Source organism: Pongo abelii, chromosome 17 (assembly GCF_028885655.2).
Source record: "Pongo abelii isolate AG06213 chromosome 17, NHGRI_mPonAbe1-v2.0_pri, whole genome shotgun sequence".
Classification (NCBI taxonomy): domain Eukaryota; kingdom Metazoa; phylum Chordata; class Mammalia; order Primates; family Hominidae; genus Pongo; species Pongo abelii.
The window spans coordinates 57,332,014-57,350,679 of NC_072002.2; the positions used below are offsets into that span (position 1 = coordinate 57,332,014).

The 18,666-nt window shown below is 34.1% G+C and overlaps 1 protein-coding gene across 2 annotated transcripts in view; it reads right to left on the reverse strand.

Moving 5' to 3' along the window:
• RIT2 (Ras like without CAAX 2) overlaps positions 1–18,666 on the reverse strand; it is a 254,480-nt gene that overhangs the window by 98,885 nt on the left and 136,929 nt on the right. For both annotated transcript variants that reach the window (XM_063717002.1, XM_063717003.1), the window contains exon 3: positions 12,227–12,300. In XM_063717002.1, the coding sequence (XP_063573072.1) occupies positions 12,227–12,300 (74 nt within the window). The remainder of the gene's footprint in view (positions 1–12,226; positions 12,301–18,666) is intronic.

Genomic DNA, 18,666 nt, shown 5'->3' on the forward strand with positions numbered 1-18,666 from the left:
AACAACCTCCCAAAGTGGTATTCTCTCAGAGGAGAGTGAGAGTATGCATTTTCCATGGCACACTCGTAGAGTCTTTATAAATATATTGATTCTATTGACTTTCTGTACTTTAATAAGCAGATGATGTTTGGCTGCATCTCACCTATCTCACCCATGTCTTGCCTATTTTTTATTGCTCCATAACACAACATCTTTTCTGTAAATTTCAGAGGTGAGAATAAAGGAGAGAAATGTTTAGGGGTGAAAGCACTGGTAGCTACAAAAGCAGACTACTACCATACTTACACATGAAATCTGCCTGATATAAAATAGTCAACCATTCTACCAGAAAGAACTTTGGATTTCCTGGGATAGCAACTTTATTTTAAAATCAAAGTTGCATATCTGCAAATAAAAGTAATAGCACTTTGCATTTTACTATAAATGGAGCTTTTCTGTATTATAGCAGGACAGCGAGAAAACAATTTAAAAAACGGGAAGAGGAAATCCATTTAAAATGGTTTTAAAACTATTTTTATCCTTTGAGGGCACGAGTTTATAAGCCCATTAAAGTATTGCTGATGAAAATGCATTTTTAATTCCCATTAGATAAGATTATATTTTAACTTTCATTTGAAACTTGAATTGATTCAAGATGAGAGAATAGCATTTTCAGATAATAAGCTGAAAGATCCTACATAACTGCCAGAACCACTCACAGACGTGTGTTTAGGGAATGAAAGTGTGTTTATCTGAACAGGCTATGAGAGTCAAACAGCTTTGCTTCAAAGTAGAAAGCAGGATGCAAAATTTTTGGCTTAGGAGCCTGGCAGGAAAAACGTGTATTTTGATTTCTTAGTGATATCAAAGATACTTATTAGCTTAGTGGAGGGACTCCATTTAGTTTCAAACCGTCATACTAACATAGACCCCCTATTTCTGTGAGTAGTCTCTGAATGAGATGGTCATTATCATTTTCATTTGCATTAAATAGAACTCAGAATTCACAGGATGCTACTATACAAATAAACTTAACAAATGGTCTCCAGGACAATCCTATATAAAGTGGCTCCTCGTCAAATTCTATTGATCAGAAGACATTTTTTACCTACTTTTGAGGGCACTTAATGGCTCTGAGACGATATGTTTTCCAACTCTTTTGGTCACAGTGTGTCTCCAGTTGCTCATTAAAGTCAAAATCAGCATGCTATTTACCTATCCATGTTGCAAGGAATAATCCACGTTCCTTGAATAGAAGCATTTAAGCATCTCTGCTGCCTAATTGCAGAATTGATTTCTAATGGAGAGGTTTGGTTCCCCAAATACCATCTTTTCCTGATTTTCAGATGAAATGCAACATATTTATTTTCCAGGGCCTTTGAAGATTCTTAGGAATAAGAATATGTTTAATAGAAAATAAGCTTATCAATAGTCTTGAACCAGAAAAATCCAGGATATATTATTTTCTTCTACAATTGATTGAAAATAGTTACCTAATTAAGAACCACCTACAATATAGCTAGCAAGACCCCAGGCACAGACAGTGACATGGGAACATCCAGCATATCTGGAAATCCATGAGGGGTCAAGACAATATTTAGAAGAAAATAAATGGAAAACTGGGTTCTTGAAACTCATTCAAGGCTTAAGGAATCCCTCTTACTCTTTGACTATCTTTCTAAAAGAATACTGAAAAAGTTTTAACATCATAATATTGCTATATTCATGGGGAAAAAAAGAAGGAAACGTTTTTATAATACCCTTGTTTGGCTTTGTCATCAAAATGTTGTGAAAGGAAAATAAATCCTGGCTGGGCATGGTGGCTCATACCTGTAATCCCTGCACTTTGCGAGGCCAAGGAGGGCTGATCGCTTGAGGTCAGGAGTTTGAAATCAGCCTGGTCAACATGGTGAAACCCAACCTCTACTAAAAAAAATACAAAAATTAGCTGAACATGGTGGCAGGCACCTGTAATCCCAGCTACTAGGGAAGCTGGGACAGGAGAATCACTTGAACCCAGGAGGTGGAGGTTGCAGTGAGCTGATATTGTGCCACTGCACTCCAGCCTGGGCAATAGAGTGAGAATCTGTATTAAAAAATAATAAAAGGCTGGGCATGATGACTCACACCTGTAATCCCAGCACTTTGGGAGGCCGAGGTGGGTGGATCAAGAGGTCAGGAGTTCGAGACCAGCCTGGCCAACATGGTGAAACCCCATCTCTACTAAAAATACAAAAAATTAGCTGGGCATGGTGATGTGCACCTGTAATTTCAGCTACTTGGGAGGATGAGGCAGGATAATTGCTTGAACCTGGGAGCCGAGATCGTGCCATTGCACTCCAGCCTGGGCAACAGGTGGAGACTCCATCTCAAAAAATAATAATAATAAATAAACATAATAATAATAAAATCCATCAATCAATCCATCTTCAGGCCTCAAACTCATTAAGCCAAAGGGAAAAGTTAAACTGGGAACTGGGTCAGGCAAATCTTCCTCCCACTTTTGGTTCCTAAATAAGATAGCTACTAGACGAAAAGCAACATGCCTCCCCCGTATTTTGCCCACAAGGAAATTCCTAGTGAGCTCCAAGATTTTTACCCTAAAGTGTTTCTATTAAAATTACACCATGACAATGTAAATTGATAGCTTATCTTTACAGGTGCAGTCACTACTCCACCCCCACCTGACGCGATGCCTATTTGATTGTTCCCCTGCCCAATTTTGTCTATGTTATCTTATGTAAAAATGCAGATTCACTACTGAGCCAGACAAAGGCATGAACGACTATGTTTTCCTACTCCCACATACATAAAAATTGTGTACTTCTCAATATCCTGCCCTTTCTCCTTTAAATTTGGAGCCTCAAAATCATCTTCAGAGAAAGGCATAAACCTGTCTCCAGGGTGTGCATCCTTAACTTTGGCAAATAAACCTCCTAAAATGATTTGTCTCATCATTTTTCGTGACTGACAATGTCCTATTCCTAGAAGACTTGTAATGGTAGGCATCACTTTTCATGTGTTTTTCTTTTAATAGACTAGTAGTTTGGAGGTTGTGCGTATAAATATACTTCTTCAGCAATATTAAGCTTTTTGGGAGAAGCCCTCCTGATTTATCCTTCTCTGGTTACCATTTTGCTTCAGCAAAAACAGTTGATTCTCATTCTTAAAACTTAACTGAGAGGTACCTTAACAACACATTAATGACATTTTCTCTTAATCAACTGGTACATCTTGGCTATGTTGCAAATGTCATGAAGGCAGGAAAAAATGTTTAAATTTGTTTGAATCTGTCATAGCTATCAGTAATGTTCAGAGAACATGATCCATGTCCAATACTGAATAGTTCACTGTTAAATGAATGAACAAACCAGTTTTGAGAATGATAGAATGTTAGAGCACAAAATCCTTTAAATAATGTTTAACTCTTTGTTTTAAGAATGGGAAGAAAGTGAATCACAGACACAAGAAATATTTTGTCTTACCTAATGCTACACATCCCATTTGAGTCAGATGTGAAAAAAAGAGGTCATATGATCTATATGCTTCATTCATTTTTATTAAGTCTTATTCTTCACTGTGCCTCTGCTTCATGATACAACTGTACTGTAGTTATGGCAAGCAGTATGGGCTAAACCTAATGTCCTCACTAATGTGATAATTCATATAGATACAAAACAGAATGCAATATTGTCATTCATTTATATAATCTAAATCCTTTCCCAATTGATCAATATATGCACCATGTAAATCAAGGAAAACCTGAAAATAAATACTCCTAATGTTTAGAATTAGGGAAGAAAAAACTTTTTGTGCAAAATATCATAAAGGATATAAAGAAATATAAAAATATAAAAATATGGTGGTAAACAAACGTGTACTGATGGCTTTTTTTTTTTTCCCAGAATTCTTCCATGATTTTACCAACCTGAGTATTTGGTTCATTGCTCAAAGTTTCCAACTAAGTGTCCTTTAATTATATCACTGATATTGTCAAAAAGTGAAACATGAATAGCAAGCACTACCACTCAGATAGTCCAGTCTTACACACCTTCACAGAAACAGCTTTTAGAAGAGGTAATACAGCCATATCACTGTAGGGTTTCAGAAATGATTCATGAGCATAATGCTAGGATCACTCCAGCTTTGTCATTTAGAAGCCATGTGACCTTGGATAAGCCACTTAACCTCTTCTGAACCCAAGTGTCTTTATTAGTAAACTGAAGAGACTGAAATATGTGACCTCCTGAAGCTCCTTCTAATTTTTTATATTCATAATTATAGAAATTTTCATGGACATTAAGTAGAAACCTTTGTAAATTGACTTCAGAGTTTCTCCCAAGAACTATCCTGAGTGAAATTTCTGTTGGCACAGTGGCCCAGCAGTAATTATAGGATGCAAAGTTCTTTCATTGTCCAACACAAAAATGAAATACTGAAGGAAACTCTTTGAATTAATGGTGACCAGTAAGCTAAGAAATGAATGTTGAGAGATCATTGAATGACATTCTGTTTTTTGGCTATTTCTATCAAAAGTATACTTTAGAGAATCTTGGTAGTCATTTTATGTAGTACTTTTATGCCAAGTATATATATATTTTTTAATTTGGCAAATTTAGTATTGAAATTGTGAAGTTTCAGCTAAAAATATAAATGATAAATATAAATCTAAATATTCTACATATCATACTGATGAGCAATTAGGTTCATAAAGCATATTTTTATAAAAACATTCACTATGAGAGAAAGCTAAAGAGGTGATATGATAAAATACGTAGTAATGAAATATGACACTTCTTTCTTCAGTTTTGAGTCTAAATTCTTTCTCAATATGTACAAAAATGAAAGTGTAAGTTCTCCAAGGTCAGGGACTACCGTGATTTTGTTTGTTTTGTATCAATATGGAACGATCAATTGGGGCATTATAAATCTGTGTATGTTCAATTAATCATGTTGAGAATGTCAGATAGACACATATAGACATATATATATATAATCTATATGCTTCTTTCATTTTTATTAAGTCTTATTCTTAACTGTGCCTCTGCTTCATGATACAACTGTACCGTAGTTATGGCAAGCAGTATGGGCTAAACCTAATGTCCTCACTAATGTGATCATTCATATAAATACTAAATAGAATGCAATACTGTCATTCATTTATATAATCTAAATCCTTTCCCAATTGATAAATACATGCACCATGTAAATCAAGGAAAAGCTGAAAATAAATACTCCTAATGTTTAGAATTAGGGAAGAAAAAACTTTTTGTGCAAAATATCATAAAGGATATAAAGAAATAGATCCTTTATGATATATTTCTTTATATATATATATCTTCACTTATAAGAGGAAACATAGTTGCCTCTTAAATACAGGGAAATACTAAGAACATTGTGATTGGCTTCTATAAATCTTTTGTATATCTTTTACAGTTGATGGTCTAGATAATTTTTTTTCATGAGTCAGTACAGATACTTACCCTTAAAACATACTGTAGAAATGGTCATCTTGTAAAAGGTGGTTGTTGTTGTTTTGAGACAGAGTCTCTCTCTGTCGCCCAGGCTGGAGTGCAGTGGTGCCATCTCGACTCACTGAAAGCTCCGCCTCCCAGGTCCACACCATTCTCCTCCCTCAGCCTCCCGAGTAGCCGGGATTACAGACGCCTGCCACCACGACCGGCTAATTTGTTTTTTTTTGTTTGTTTGTTTTTTTTAATATTTTTAGTAGAGACAGGGTTTCACCGTGTTAGCCAGGATGGTCTCGATCTCCTGACCTCATGATCCACCCATCTCGGCCTCCCAGAGTGCTGGGATTACAGGCGTGAGCCACCGCACCTGGCCAAAAGTTTTTCTAAAATTTCGCACTTTGTGCCTTCTTTAGCAAAAAATCCAAATCATAATTCTTAATATATTGATAGTTTAATAGTGTTATTTATTAATTTTATTATTATACCTAGCTGCTTTCATTTAGAGCAAATGGTCCCAGACTTGCATATTTATAAAATAATTTTTAAGTTTTATCTTACATTTTAAAATAATTTCATCTTTTTTCTATAAGTTGTCAGTTTATTTTACTATTAAAATATTTGCTTCTAGAAACCCAGTTTTAGTTCTTAAAATTTAGATAATCAGCATGTTATATCTGACACTAATATCAAATAGACTCAGAACGAGAACATGATATTCTCCCTTGTCATGAGAGAGTTTATAAACAATGTATGAATTTTATTTTATGGATTTTCTTGACATTTGCTTGGGCTACTAAATTCATTTTTATTTGGTTTTTATTTTATGGTCTTGTTCAGTATAGTGACTGGCTTTTCAACTGTGCATGTTTAATCATAGTTGGTTTTATAGCTGTGTACTGTACAGAGCTACTGTACTGGAGGAAAGCTACTAGTTTGTGGTTTGGATGACTATAAAAATTAATTCAAACTGGAACACCTTTGAATGAAATTCAATGCTACCAAAAGAATTAACAAGCATTAATTGCTATACAGCAGGAGATACCAACTAGGAATGTCCTGGGAAAATCAGGATTCATGTCAATCCTATTTGCAGTAATGTTAATAGTGAATTGTTTTCAAGCATCTCCGAACCAAAACAATAGATCACAATGAACTTGGCCCATTTTCCCCAAGATCAAAGGGTATGCTTAGTTCTATCAGTTTGGAATGTGAGTATGGTTGTAAACATACTCTGTCTTCTCATAGTTAAAGCTGGACTGGTATTTGTTGATTCTCCTAATGACAATGCTTATAAAATCAGTTTGTACTTAAATATCTGGCTGTATTTTTTACTGTTCTTTTTCAAGTTTTCTTTTACCTTTCCTCATATATTTCTGACTATATGGCAAGTCCTTCAGGTTAAGCCTTATTTCTAGAGTTTTTAAAAATGTGCCTTACTTCTAGATGGACTAGGTAATACCAGCACGGAGTGATTTAAAAAGGATGTGAAAGGAACACACATTTTAAGATTATAGTAACAGGATACCTGTATTCACGTCTAGTGTTGGGTAGGCAGCAGTGAGGAGAAGTACATTGGAGGAGGTAGTAAAAGGAGGGTAACGATCTCTCTACTTCCTCAGTGTCACATCCTAAGGATAATATATGAATTTGAAAATTGGGAATCTTCTTAAAGCCTACCTTCCCATACCTTTTGATTTTGATGTTACAAAGCTTGCATCGACTCTTAGTAAGTTAGTTAGCATCTATCAAATAATCAAAACTATCAAAATGTAGTAAAAGTGGACAGGAGAGTTTGGACGCATGTATTGATTCTAGAATATAATTAGTGAGGAAATGTCCTAAACATCATTCTAATAGAAGCTCTTGACTTGGAACTTTATTTCCAGTTTGGGAACAATTCTAGCCCATTTTGTTCTTCTGGACCTTAAAATATCCACAACCATTTGTAGAATAATAGGATTCCTTAAAGAAGGGGTCATGCCCTTAAGTATTCTCTTTAAAGATAAGCCACAAACTGGGGAAGAAAGGAAAAAAACAAATTGTTTGTGGCTAAAAAGCAATTTAAGCTTTCAGAGAAGAATTATATAAAAATTAAGCTGGTAGTAATTCAGAAATCACAGGGCTTTATATCTGGAAGACACTTGAGAGATCAAGTCTAATTTATTCACTTCACAGATGAGTAAACTAGGTCGAGATTGGCTACAGGACTTGCTTTGACTGCAGAGTTGGTTAGGAACTAAACCTAATACCAAACTACAACTGTTTCCCATTGTTCCAGAATGACTTCATCCAGGCCAAAGCCAGGTATGGGGCAAGACTTAGGTCATGGAATTGACTGGATATGTTAGCATTTCAAAAAAAAAAAAAATCGAAGGTATTTGCAGAATTAATTTTTTTGCTTCTAATAAGAATGAGGATTATTCAATACATTTATAATTTAAATAAACATATATATTTTGATAGAGTTTCACTTAAACTTATAATTATTTTTAAAATACTTTATCTTTAATTTTTTATTTAGATCATTTAGATATCAAAGAAAACCCAGTATCAAAATTTGTGCACTTCTACCATAGTATTTATTATAATTTGCTGCAATTTTTAATTTAGTGTATCTTCACTTCCCCAAACCTCAAGCATTTTGAAGACAGAGCCTCAATTTTATTTCACTCTATATTTTCTTGACTTATTGCAGTTCTTGGTAAACACTAAGTTATTCCATAAAAAAAGTGAAATAAGAAAGAGCTTGAGCGGAAATGTAAATGGATTTTAGACACAGCTAGCTTAAGAATTTGCTGTACTACCTTAGATAAATCACATTACCTCTATGAGCCTTGCATTTTCCACATATGTAATGAGTAATTTTTTTTTCAGGACATAGATCTGGAACCAATAGATGGAAACTATAAAGAAATTCTCAGCTCATTGTAAGAAAAACTCTTTCTAATAAGTAAAGTTTTCCAAAGCTGTGCTTGTTTGTTTCCTAAAACAGAATTCTTAACAAATGGAAGACATCGATCATAGGCTTAATGAGCATGTAGCAGAAGAGTTAAGTATTAAAAAAATTAAATGCTGGAAAGATGCTTAGGGTACAAGTTCTTTATAATCTGAGATTTAGTGATGCCATGGGATTATTGTGGCACTGCAAGATTATGTGTATAGTAAGATGAAGTGTAGGACATGCTGCAACAAAATATGGTACCTGGAAATGCAGAAAACCTCAAAAGCAGAAAGGTCTATCTGAACTTCTCCCACCCCTGCTCTTTTGAAGACCCTCATTGACAGGTATCCAGTCCTACACCCACAGCAAAGGAATATTGCACAGGAATGTCAAAAAGAATTTTTGATCCTTTATGGTATGGTAATGGTTTGGTTTATTACCATTAGCAATGGTAATGGCTTATTAATATTAGGTTATATCCATTTTTATTCAATCATACTTGGCACTACTGTTCATTCTTAATCAAACCTGAGCATAAAAATACACATTTTTTCCTGGGTCTTTGAGTCTTCATTTTGGAAAGCTCCCACATCATGTAAAGCTTTGGTTAAATAAAGCATTATGCTTATCTATTGTTAATGTCTCTGTCTTTTGTTATAGTGTGTCAGCCATGAAGCTTGCAATGGGCAAGGAAAATATATCACTTGGTCTTTCTTACAAGCACAATCATGAAACACATTGGGACTTGGCCTCCAATACTGCCACCAAGAAAACACCCACTTTACTTCTTTGTATAACCTTTTACTCAAATTCTAGGTGATGACATTAATAATTGCTTTTCTGTCTACTTCCTGGATTTGTTGTAAGGATAGTAAACTTCAACATACATTGAAAATTAATAGTACCAAAAGAAAACAAGGTGATATTATTAAAAGTATTTCAATGGTGTTCTCTCCTGTTCCCTACAGGGAACATAAGTTCTGTTAAATCAACTGTATAGACCACCTCCTGAATGGAAGGATTTAATAATGGTTTGAAAGCCAACATATCATCATCTGTTTAGCCTGATGTACTCCTGACTATGTTGAAACTAGCTTTAAAAAATTTTTATTGATATGAACATTTAATAGCTTTATCTTTTTAATTGTATGTTTGCCAGTTTCTCAGTATTACTAGAGCATAGAATTTCAGATTTATCTCTCCTCACTTACCACTTCACCCACAGTGAGGTAAGATTCTCCATCTCCAGCCATATGTAACTAAAAGATGTTCTATTAATATTCTGTATTGCTCAGCTATTGCCACAATAATGCTACAAGACAAACCACCTCAAACTTAGTGTCTTAAAGCAACTAGTGTTCATGATTTTTCTAGTTCACAAATCTGTGTGGTATCTGTAGCAGATCTGTTCCATGTGTGGGTAAATTGGGCTTTCTTTCTTTCTTTGGGTTGGGTTTAGGTCTTTTCACAGGTTTTCTCAATCACTGAGGACCAAGGGCTATCTGCAGCATTCCCTTTTCTTGAGAAGTAGCACAAGTACACTTAGTGCTTCTAAAGACCTTGGACCAAGACTAGCAGATTGTTTCATCTGCCTGCATTCCATTGGACTAAGCAGTGACATAGCCAAGTCTACATCAATAGAAAGGAGAAATATATTGGCTATTCATCATTATATTGGCACCACACTTGGGACCAGGAAAGTCCACATAAATACTGTAGACTGAATGAATGTTCAATAAATGAAAATTTCACTTTCTACCAAAGCATAATTCTAGTTGAGTGTTTCCAACAACAAAAATTTGCTATTTCCCAGAGCAGCCATTTTTTTTTAATTTGAGCATTTTAGTTGCTACAAACCACCTATTATCATGAGTAAAATTTAACCTACTCAATGTTCTTCCAATTAGATCTGTAGTTTCCCCTGAAAAACAAGTACACTTCCTCTTAGATAAGATAGCCCTTTCAAATAATCGAAATAATTTTTCCATTGTATATATTCCCAGTGGCTTCAACAGTTCTAACCCCCATAAGTCTATTGTTCAAATGTTTCTGGAAGCAAATGCATCTGTTAATATATAGATTTCAAATAGTCTTCAAATAACTCATAAATATAGAAAGAGATGACCTATTTCTAGTTGCTTGTACACTATCAATATTCCAATTATGCAGTTATTTTAAAAACAGTAACATAGTGATGAAAAAATACAATGTTTTAAAATAATGAAAATCTTTAAGTACAAAGGGAAATAATATAATGAAGATTTGTATATACATGATGTAGGTTTTCAACTTAATAATTTCCTATATTAGAACTCTAATATAACATGAATCATTACATGTATAGTTAAAATCTACTTTGTATTTCCCTCCTTTCTTAACTTTTCCCCTTTCCCCCATAAGAGGTAATGACTTGCTTAAATATTTTGTAAAAATTTGCCACATTCTAAGCCACAACCAAAAATTCTATATACATCAAATAATCAATCTTTTGCAGACTACATTATTTACATTTTGATCCAAAATCAATAAAAAATTATAAACAGGATGTATATGTGAAACAATGTCTACTTTTGTATTGACTGAAGTATTCTATTTAAGTTAAATGTGTTTACAAATCTTCTACAACTATACAGCCTTTTAATCGAACACCAACAGAGGTGCATTAAAACTTTCTACTATATAAAATTTTGAATTTGTAAATTATTTACAGTTCTCTTCATTTGCCTTAAATATTATAGATTAGAATTTTAGAATACTGTGAAGATTTTTTTTACAAACTGACACTTCTACTTTAATGATACTTTTGTATAACATCTATTTGCGTTATATTAATACAGGTATACTTGCTTTGAGTTTGGCTACTTTTGCCTACCTTTTTAATTCCTTATTTGATTTTTCATTTTTCTGTACCATTTGTCTCTTTTAACCCAAATATAGGTTAGTTTTATTCTTTTGTTCAATATGATACTGACAATATTTGCCTATTTTAGGACACAGAGATTTATTTATTTTGATTTCTGATATTTTGATATGTATATATTATATTATACTTCCTTGTTACCTTTTTATTCTTTCTTTTTTGTCTTATATTGTATTAACAACTTTTTATTTATTCTCTTTTTCCTGTGCTTGTATCAAATTATATGGTTTATGTCCAGCACTTAATATATGAGTTTATATTTTTAACATAATCATTTTGAAAATATTAAGTTAAATAAAATATCCACCCTTCTTCAAAATATATCTAGGACATGGAGATATTTTAAATCTTATACCTTTCCTCACAACTTACTTATAATGGTGATATAGTATTTTAGTTCTATTTTTATATCACAAAAAAATTACTTCTCTTTCTCTCCTCCTCCTTCATTTTCTTCTTCCCTACAGGTTTGCAAACTAATGTAGTAGACCATACTAAATCTTGGTTGTGTCACTTATTCCATCAGGCTCCTTAGCCTTAGTTCCAGGAGCACATTTGCTAAGCAGATCTTTCTTTATATCCACCTAAAATTCTCTAATAGAAATTATTATCACATTAGGATCTATGTCAGAGTTTTGTGCAAACCTGAGGAAAAATAATAAAGTATTTTTAAATGTTATAATTTAATTGGCAATATAACACCTACATGGACTCTTTTATTTTTGGAAAATTGAGGGAATTTGGAAATATTCTGGTTGGTAATTTTGATTCTTTTAAAATTTAATTCCTGATTGTTATCACAAATTTGTTCTTCTTCTGGTTGAATAAAGTCATCTTCTCCTTTGTGGTAAATATATTTGAAGCTAAAGCATAAAATAAACTAAGAGATTGGAGAGGTTTAAGAACATCACCTACCTGGCCAGCAGTGTCCAAGATGTCCAAGTAAGCTGGCTCATTGTCAATCCTGACCTGGGTCTTATAAGCATCTTCTGAAAAACACAAGACAACATTTACATTTAAATGTGATAGGAAAAGCATTATTAATTTTTAGATTTCATATAGAAGAATTTCTAAGTAAGTTACTAAGATAATCAGAAATATTCCTCAAATAACGTATATAGATTGAAAAATGATGTAACTAGGGAAAATGTAGGAGAAAGTGTTTCTGCTTATGGTGAAACCAAGTAGATTTCTCTTTCATCAGGAAAATTTTATGATCTGAGGTGCCCTAGTGATGTTACCTAGAGAAAAACATGGAACAAATGTTATTCGTTCTTTTCTAACAATGCAGGGCAAAATTGCATCCTATCATCTTAATGGTAAAGTCCTGAAAGCTTTTATTAGAAGATCAGGAGTAAGACAAGATTCCCTGCTCTCACCTCCTTTATTTAACATAGCACTAGAAGTAATAGCCAGAACAATTAGGCAAGAAGAAAAAATAAAATCATCCCAATTGGAAAAGGAGTAAAATTATCTCTGTTCACAGACAACATGATCTTATATGTAGAACCCTAAAGATTACGTACATGCAAACCCTAAATGAATTCAGCAAAGTTGTAGAATATAAAGTCAATAAGAAAAAATAAGATATATTTCTATCAACTAATAATAATATGAAGAGAAAATTAAGAAATCAATTTCATTTAAAATGGCATCAAAATTAATGAAATACTTAGAATTAACAAAGGATGTGAAGACTTCTACAATGAAAATGGTAAAATGTTGCTGAGAGAAATTAAAGAAGGCACAAAATATTGAAAGGCATTTGATATTTATGGACTGACAGATTGTTAAAATGTCATACCTGCCAAAGGAATCTACAGAGTTAATGCTGAGTTAAATGGTAATTCTGTTTTTTGTTATTTGAGAAATTACCACACCACTTTCCACAATGGCTTAACTGATTTTCACTCCCAGCAGCAGTGTGTAAGCATTCCCTTTTATCTGCAACCTCACTGGCATCTGGCTATTTTTTTGACTTTTAAGTGGCCACTCTGACTGGTGTGAGATGGTATCTCATTGTGTTTTATATTTGTATTTCTCTACTGATTAGTGATGGTGACGTAAAGTGATGTAGAATTTTATCAAAAGTCTTTTCTGCATCTATTGAGATAAATAACCATGTGGATTTTGTTTTTAGTTCTATTTATACAATGAGTCACACTTATTGATTTGTATATGTTGAGCCAAACTTGTATTCCAGGGATGAGGCCTACTTGATCATGATGGATTAGCTTTTTGATGTGCTGCTGAATTTAGTTTGCTAGTATGTTGTTGAGGAATTTTGCATATGGATGAACAAACCATGGCTGAGAGTGCGGGATCCAGGTCATGGGCTGCTTTATAGTACATAGCCAGGACCAAGGTCAGTGGGCCTGTTACTCAAAACAGAGAGCACCCTGAGCAGATAGTGATGATGGCAAGGTTAAGGCCAAATTTTAATATAGCTGAGTCCACAGGTTGTCTTTGGGTCTGTAGTTGGGACAACAGTAAGTTAGCCTGCCACCTGGATTTTGGCCTGCCTTCTCAAAATCTTCATCCTTGGTCTGGGACTCCACTAGAGTTTCACAACTTCCTGCCTAGATTCCCAAGCTCCCACCATGTTCCCACAAAGCCATTTGTGAATGGCTGTCAAATTATTGTTGCTACAGGGGAATATGAGTGGGAGATCTCCTATTCTGCCATCTTGCTGACATCATGTACCCCAATTCAAGATCTTTCTTCCATTTTAATGTAAGCATCTACAGCTAGACATTTCCATTTTAGCACTGCTTTTGCTATATCCCATCAGTTTTAGAATGCTGTGTTTTCATTTTCATGCATGTCTATTTTCTAATTTCCCTTGAGATTTCTTCTTGAACTCATTAGTAGTTTGAGAACTGGTTGTTTAATTTCCACATGTTGTAAATCTTTCAGTTTTCTTTCCATTGTTGGTTTCTAGTTTTATTCCATTTTGATTGGAAAAGATACTTTGTATGATTTGAATATTACTTCCTACTTATACTTGAAAGATAAAGAAATGCTTCCTGGGAGACGTAGCACCTAAATTGAGTAGGAGGAGTTAAGAGAAAGTGAAGCAAGAGAGAAAAGGAAAAAAAGAAAAAAAGAAAACCAGAATCCCATATGTTGAAAAGAGTAAGGAACAACAACAATGAAAACTTAGACAATTTCAGTGTTCCTAAATCCTAGAGTTTAGAGGAGAAATGTTGATGAAATGTAAGCGATAAATAAGATTAACTTATGAATATATTTAAAAGAGTCATGTATTTGAATGAGGTATCTGAAGTTAGACTGCCTGGGTGTAAACCCTGGTTCCAGCATTACTAGCAGTCTGATTTTAGGAAAATCACTTGACCTCTCTAAAAGGTAGATGTCTCATTTGTAAAGGTAACAATTATTTGTGTTTGGGTGATGGAGTTGTTGCAAGGATTAAATGATACAAGATGAGGAAGTCACCTTATATTTTGTATGTAATAAATACAAGAGTGTCTTGCATGTAAAAAAACTAATAAAAGGTGAATATGTTCATTATTATTAAGAAACATGGAGTTCATTATAATGCCATCTTCAAATGTGCATTTTAGAATGCTCACTCTGGCTGAAATGTGGTGAGTGAATTGCAAGACGGAAGACTAGAGGCACAGAAAGAAGATTAAGTAAATATGTAGTAATTCAGGTGAGAAATAATGTGTAAGATAATGGCATTAGGGTTGGAGGAAAGTTGACAGATTTGCAAGATGTTTAGAAGGTAGAAACTATAGCACTTAGTGACTAATCATATGAGAAAACAGGAAGGAGGAAGGTAGAAGAGAAACTCTCAGATTTCTTGCATTTGAAGCTGGGCAGATGGGTATGACATTTCCTGAAAGAGGGGAGGCAGAAGGATAACCACAGGTTTAATTTTAGAAATGTTGACTTTGCCATGTCTGTGGTTCATTCAAGTGAAGACAATCAAGAAACAGTTATCTGGGCCTGAAGCTCTGGATAAAGCTCTAAGGCTCTTCTTTCATTGTATTCATTTATGATCTTATTCTTGCCAATCTTATTCTACATATCTCAGCCTGTTAAATATCTATACTTCTGTAAAATACAGTTTTACACATTATCTGTAAAACACAGCTAGACCTCTTGAAATTGGAAGTCATAAACTCCTAGAGTCTGGCTGCAATCTACATTTTGTTTTATGTAGCATTTATATTATAAGCAAAGAGCAAACTGAATCACTGCTAAAAGCTTTTAAAACATCATCGGATTTTGGCACAACTCAATAATTATTCATACTGTTGATTGTGAGCCACAAGTAAACAAATGAATTATTTTCAGAAACCGTTATTGTAGAAAGTAGTAATGATCAACCATAGGAGGCATTTTTCCAATGTATAATGCTGAGTAACTCTCACAAATCAGATTATTGCTAGCTGCGGGAGCTATGAAGACACACAAAAACACACGTGGGCACATACAATCACGGTCTTTACTCTCAAGGGGTTTGTAAAATAATGGTGGGAGACATACATATAAACACATGTACACAATGGGATGTTAAAATCACAAAATGTATAAGAGCATAAATGCCACTTCAAGGAAATTCATTTCTTATGACTGTGCTCCAGAAGGCAGAAGTTGTGGAAAGTATGACTTGCAGGGTGCTCCATCTAGTATGATTTTAGCAACTCTCAGCCATTCTAAATGTATTCAGCATATGGCCAACCACACAATTTTTCTATTTTCTATTCCACTGCTCTTTGTACATTCACTGATCTTCCTCTCACAAAAGAGAAATCTTGTGGAATCACTTGCAATTTATTTGAAGATGCATGGGGTTGTTTTTCAATTTCATAGGGAAATTAGAATAGTTACTCTGAAAAGGGCTCTGTGACCCAAGGATTATAGGTGAATCTTTCAGATTTCGTGTTTGTTTATTTAAACTCAAAGCCCCAAAGAAGAGCCTGCTGAGGCCAGGGGCACGCTGAGTAATCTAGGCGAGAACTCCTCTGTGTGATTATCTGAGCTCTAGATAAGCCCAGCACATGAAACATATATCAAATAAAAGCTTCTCTTGGGATCAGAAAACCTCTTCAAAGGGACTTGATGAGAATTGGCTAGAAACTAAAGCCAGATCTTTTATCCACGGTTTTTTTTTCTCTCTTTTAAAAAGTGTCTATCAGAGTACACATTTCATTGTGGGGAATCTAGGTCACCTGCCTGGCCTCCATAGAAACTAATCCTTTTCATTTCCTCCCCATAAACAATCTTTCTGTTTCCATTCATTCACTCTCTTTGAGACCACCCATGCAGAAATACACTGTCAGAAATACTCTCTTGAATGCATATAAACACTTCCCTGAATTTCAATCATCTGCCTATAGACCCAATCCCGAAGTGAACTCATTTATCTTCCCAAGCATGAGGCCAAATGTATACAAAGCTTTATCAGGCAGAAATGGTAGCAGCTGCCTGCTATATCATTTGTGCAGAAAAGCACACTGGGACTGAATTCTTGGAGGCATCTACTACCATAAAATTTATCTCAAAGTACTAATGTTTAATTTGAGATCATTTCTTCTCAGGTTATATCTTCTCCACTGTCCCTCTTCAGCAGAATTGCGTAAGAAGAAATCACTAAAGGCCTATATTAAGGCCTCAAATCTATCACTAAATATCTGTTATTGGTTGGCCATGAAACCTTATTTGTAAGATGGCGATAATAGTAACACTAGTCAACGCATGGCTGTTCTGTAAGGATCAACAAAGGTAGCACATAAAACAGTGCTTTTGAAAAAAGAAAGCAAAATTCAAACTCAAGGAATATTATGTTATGAGTTTTATTTACTACTGCTTCAAATTAGCCATGAAACTAAATTAAAACTAAATTATTTCTGCTATTTATATTTACCCATGTGGAAATGTTTTTCCCAAGTAAATCATAAACATTTTGGCAAGATATGTTTGCAATAATAACTAGAAATATAAAGTTTTTGATTAATTAAAAAGTGTAAGGTGTTCTGGATAATTTTCCCAAAGCAGCTAATTTTTTTTTTCAGAATAAACATATTCATTTAAATAATTTTAAAATATTTTAGTTGCAAATATAAAGTTAGGATAATATAAGACCACCAAAATATATAACTAAGAAAAAAATATCAGAAATTTAATGGTAAATTTTCATTAAATGATTTTCAAATATCTTAAGATGATTGAATACTTCTTACATGGTTTACCTCATAATCTGAAATATATAATTGGTATTACAATGAAGCTATTTTTCTATAACTCCAAGCTATTATACACCTCCAAGATATTAATCACTGACCCAAATTTTTTAAAGGCAATAAGTAGTACAAAGTCTCATAGAATCTATTTATAAGATCTTTCTCAAAGGATTACTTGAATAAATCATCTCAATTGTAGGTACATATGTGTTTCTGTGTGTACAGAGCAGAAGTATCTTGCAACGTACTGTGCTGGACACTTTTTCTTGACCAAAATGTTAAATCCTGGATGAACCAGCATTGATACAAATCTAATGTATGTATCAATATATTGATCAATAAAGGATTCAATATATATTTGAGTATGTAATAGATGCTGCACACTTAGATGGCAACACAGTCTACACAATTGAAAAAGCCAGGTGGTTTCCACCCACATTGAATTTATAATCTTGTGGGAATACATAAAAAAAGCAATTGCACTGTATTTTAATGAGTGCTACATTAGAGGTACTTTGAAGGGTGCTTATTTAGGGAGATGTCAGAGAACACTCAGAGGAACTGATGTTGAGCTAAGGTCAGTTCTTCAAGTGATGGATTGAAAACAGAGTTAGGAAGTAGGAAGACGAAGAGGGCTCTGCCAGGAAAAGAGAAAAGAAGTTGCATGAGATCTGATGTAACCCTTCCTTTGGGCCTAAACTTTCAGTGAAATGTCATAAAAGTCTACCTCTTTGTTGGCTGTGAAAAAGGCTTGTAAAACTGGCTGAACTGAGTTTGTGGGATGACTCAGGGTAAAGAAGAACAACCTTTCCTATCATAGAAGTAAAAGCTGAAGACAGGGTGCCACAAGGACACAAGACCTACAAATTCACAGGAATTATAAGGCAGAGCATGGATTTTTTCTCATGCTGTAATATTGAGAATTCAGTACAGTTTACTTAGGTCTCTGAGGAATAGGAGCTTCCAGATGATATCTGACGTACACAGCAATTGAAATCTTTCCCCCAGAAATCAACTACCCCACTAGCATCTATTTATATAGATGGAATCTCCCTAGTATCAGAGGGATGCTGATTGGTGTCAACTAGCCCACTACCACTAGGTAGTTAATAGGGTGGTTGATACCAATCAGCATCTCTCTGA